At 33.0% G+C, this 2,222-nt stretch overlaps 1 protein-coding gene across 1 annotated transcript; it reads left to right on the forward strand.

Annotated features, from left to right (window-relative positions):
• Nucleotides 1-302: 302 nt before the first annotated feature.
• On the forward strand, nucleotides 303-1,587 carry LOC111403738 (transcription factor IBH1-like 1). Its single transcript, XM_023032347.1, has 2 exons — nucleotides 303-468; nucleotides 843-1,587. Exons 1-2 carry the CDS (start codon nucleotides 458-460, stop codon nucleotides 1,411-1,413), a joined length of 582 nt encoding a protein of 193 aa, XP_022888115.1. The 5' UTR covers nucleotides 303-457; the 3' UTR covers nucleotides 1,414-1,587.
• The last annotated feature ends 635 nt before the right edge of the window (nucleotides 1,588-2,222 follow it).

A 2,222-nucleotide genomic window follows, 5' to 3' on the forward strand; every position in this document is an offset into this window, starting at 1 on the left:
TTGCACTATCAAATTCTTCAATGTATTTTGGTCCCAAAAGAATCGAGATGCACGAGGAAGTGAAAATTGACAAGTTAGGAATTTGATGTCCTATACATATTGTGCTGTCATAATATATTAGGTTTGCTTAACTTCAAGAATTCAATGGGACTACAAATTCATCTATAATAATCCACACAAATTTCAATATTCTGTTTAGGGTTTTGAATTGTGGGCCATCAACTTCCATGTGCCCGCATGTGCAATGTCTCTCCCTCGTTGGCCCACCACCTCCCTTCTTTCAGCAATAAATGGGCTTTATGCACATTATTCTCCTTCTCATTCCGCTCTGACTCTGTGTGTGTGTGTGTGTAGTTCTTGGTGGCTGTTCCACTTTGGATCCAAGGTGAAAATTAAATTCTTCTGCAATTTTCTCTCTGTACATAATTACACCTGGAAACTTTTCCATTCAGTTTCGATGAAAGCAAGGTAATGCAAGTTTTCTTTTCCTATACACAACAATGATATGAAATTTGTATATGATAATTGTATATACGTTTATGTTTGTCATTATTATGTATTCATAGCTAGTAATTTTTTCAAGACTTAACTCAGGTCTTCATGTATTATTTCATAAATGTGTATGAACTGGCTAGCAGCACGTAGCTGTAATTTTCATTTTACCTTTATAAGTTTCTCGCTTAAATTTGGTTTATACAACTATAAGAACTGAAAACGTTTGAAAAGTTTAATAACAAAACTGGATTCTTATATATGTGTTTGAAAAGAAGTTAAAATCTTGTTCATAGCTTTTATTAATTGATTCTTGTTCTTAATTACTGCTGCTTCTTTTTTCTGTGTAGAACCAGCGATTCGACTTCCCTCAAACAAGAATTCGTAAAGAAATGGATAAAGGGTCTCCATATATACAGTAATGTCAAGAAGGACATGAGCATTTTGGAGAGAAAAAGAGCCATAAAGTTATCAGCAGATATGGCCATTGCTTCCACCAGAGATGCCAGCACTCTTTGGAGTCGTACGCTAATGGCCAACATTTCGAAAAATGAGACGAACAAAATTCTTGTTGAACAAATATTTTCGGATTCAGAAGTAATTAAAAAGAAAGCTTCAAATGGATTGATGGCATGCAGCAATAGAATTGCAAGCAAGAAGATTTTGAGAAGAAGCCATATCACTAAAATTAGAGCTAGAAAAATGGGTTTGGGACCCAAAGCAGTTAAAGCCAGCTCCATAGCAAAGAAATTGGTGAAGAACAGAACGCAAGTGCTTAAAAGTCTTGTACCAGGGGGAGAAAATATGGATGAAATTTCTTTGATTAAGGAAACCCTAGATTACATTGTCTCTCTTCGAGTTCAAGTTGATGTAATGCGGCATCTTGCAAGTGCTGCTGTACATTCAACAAGGTCACTATAATTAATTTACTATTATTATTTTTTTTTGCTTTTATGTTTCAAAACTGAAGATCAAGAAGAAGCCAAATCATATATATCTATGTCACCATGTGTACAAATGAACATTATGCAAGTCACTTATCTTTAAATGTTGGAATATAGCAGTGTTAATGAAATCGGATTATCACATACCGTATATACAGTTTAGATATCGATTTTGAGCATACCGTATATGTAATATATTGTATGTGCAGCTTACCTTATTTGCAGATAGTTTATCGTATATGCAGTTTACCGTATATTCTGCCTACAGTATATGTTCCCTACCATATATGCTTTTAACCGTATTTGCATATATTTTCTTTACCCTTTTCATATATACCGTATTTTTACATGCTGTATTTTCACATACCGATTTTGATCTTACACGTACCAAAATTACAGAATATTTTTTTGTTTTTTCCTCAAATTTTTGTTTTTAACATAAATAGAAATTAACGCAGATTAATTTTAATAAATATAAATAGAAAGATAACATAATAAAACTGCAAATTATATGAATCACACGGATAAACGCTAAATAATTAAATCTGCAAGAATAAATTGTAAAGGTGTAATCGCAAAATAAATAAATAATAGATTAACTTTCAACCTAAGGCCTGTGCAAACACAATTTCTTTAAAACAGATTTTCCCCGTCACCGTAAGTGCTTGAGGTCTAATCTGAACGTTTGTTTTCCAGGATACAACGGTAAAATCCGTAGAATCTGAGAACCACATATACTGTTTCGACGAATTGACTAGTATTCAAACAATATCACCATAATGACGA

This window comes from Olea europaea, chromosome 11 (genome assembly GCF_002742605.1).
Source record: "Olea europaea var. sylvestris chromosome 11, O_europaea_v1, whole genome shotgun sequence".
Taxonomy (NCBI): Eukaryota; Viridiplantae; Streptophyta; class Magnoliopsida; order Lamiales; family Oleaceae; genus Olea; species Olea europaea.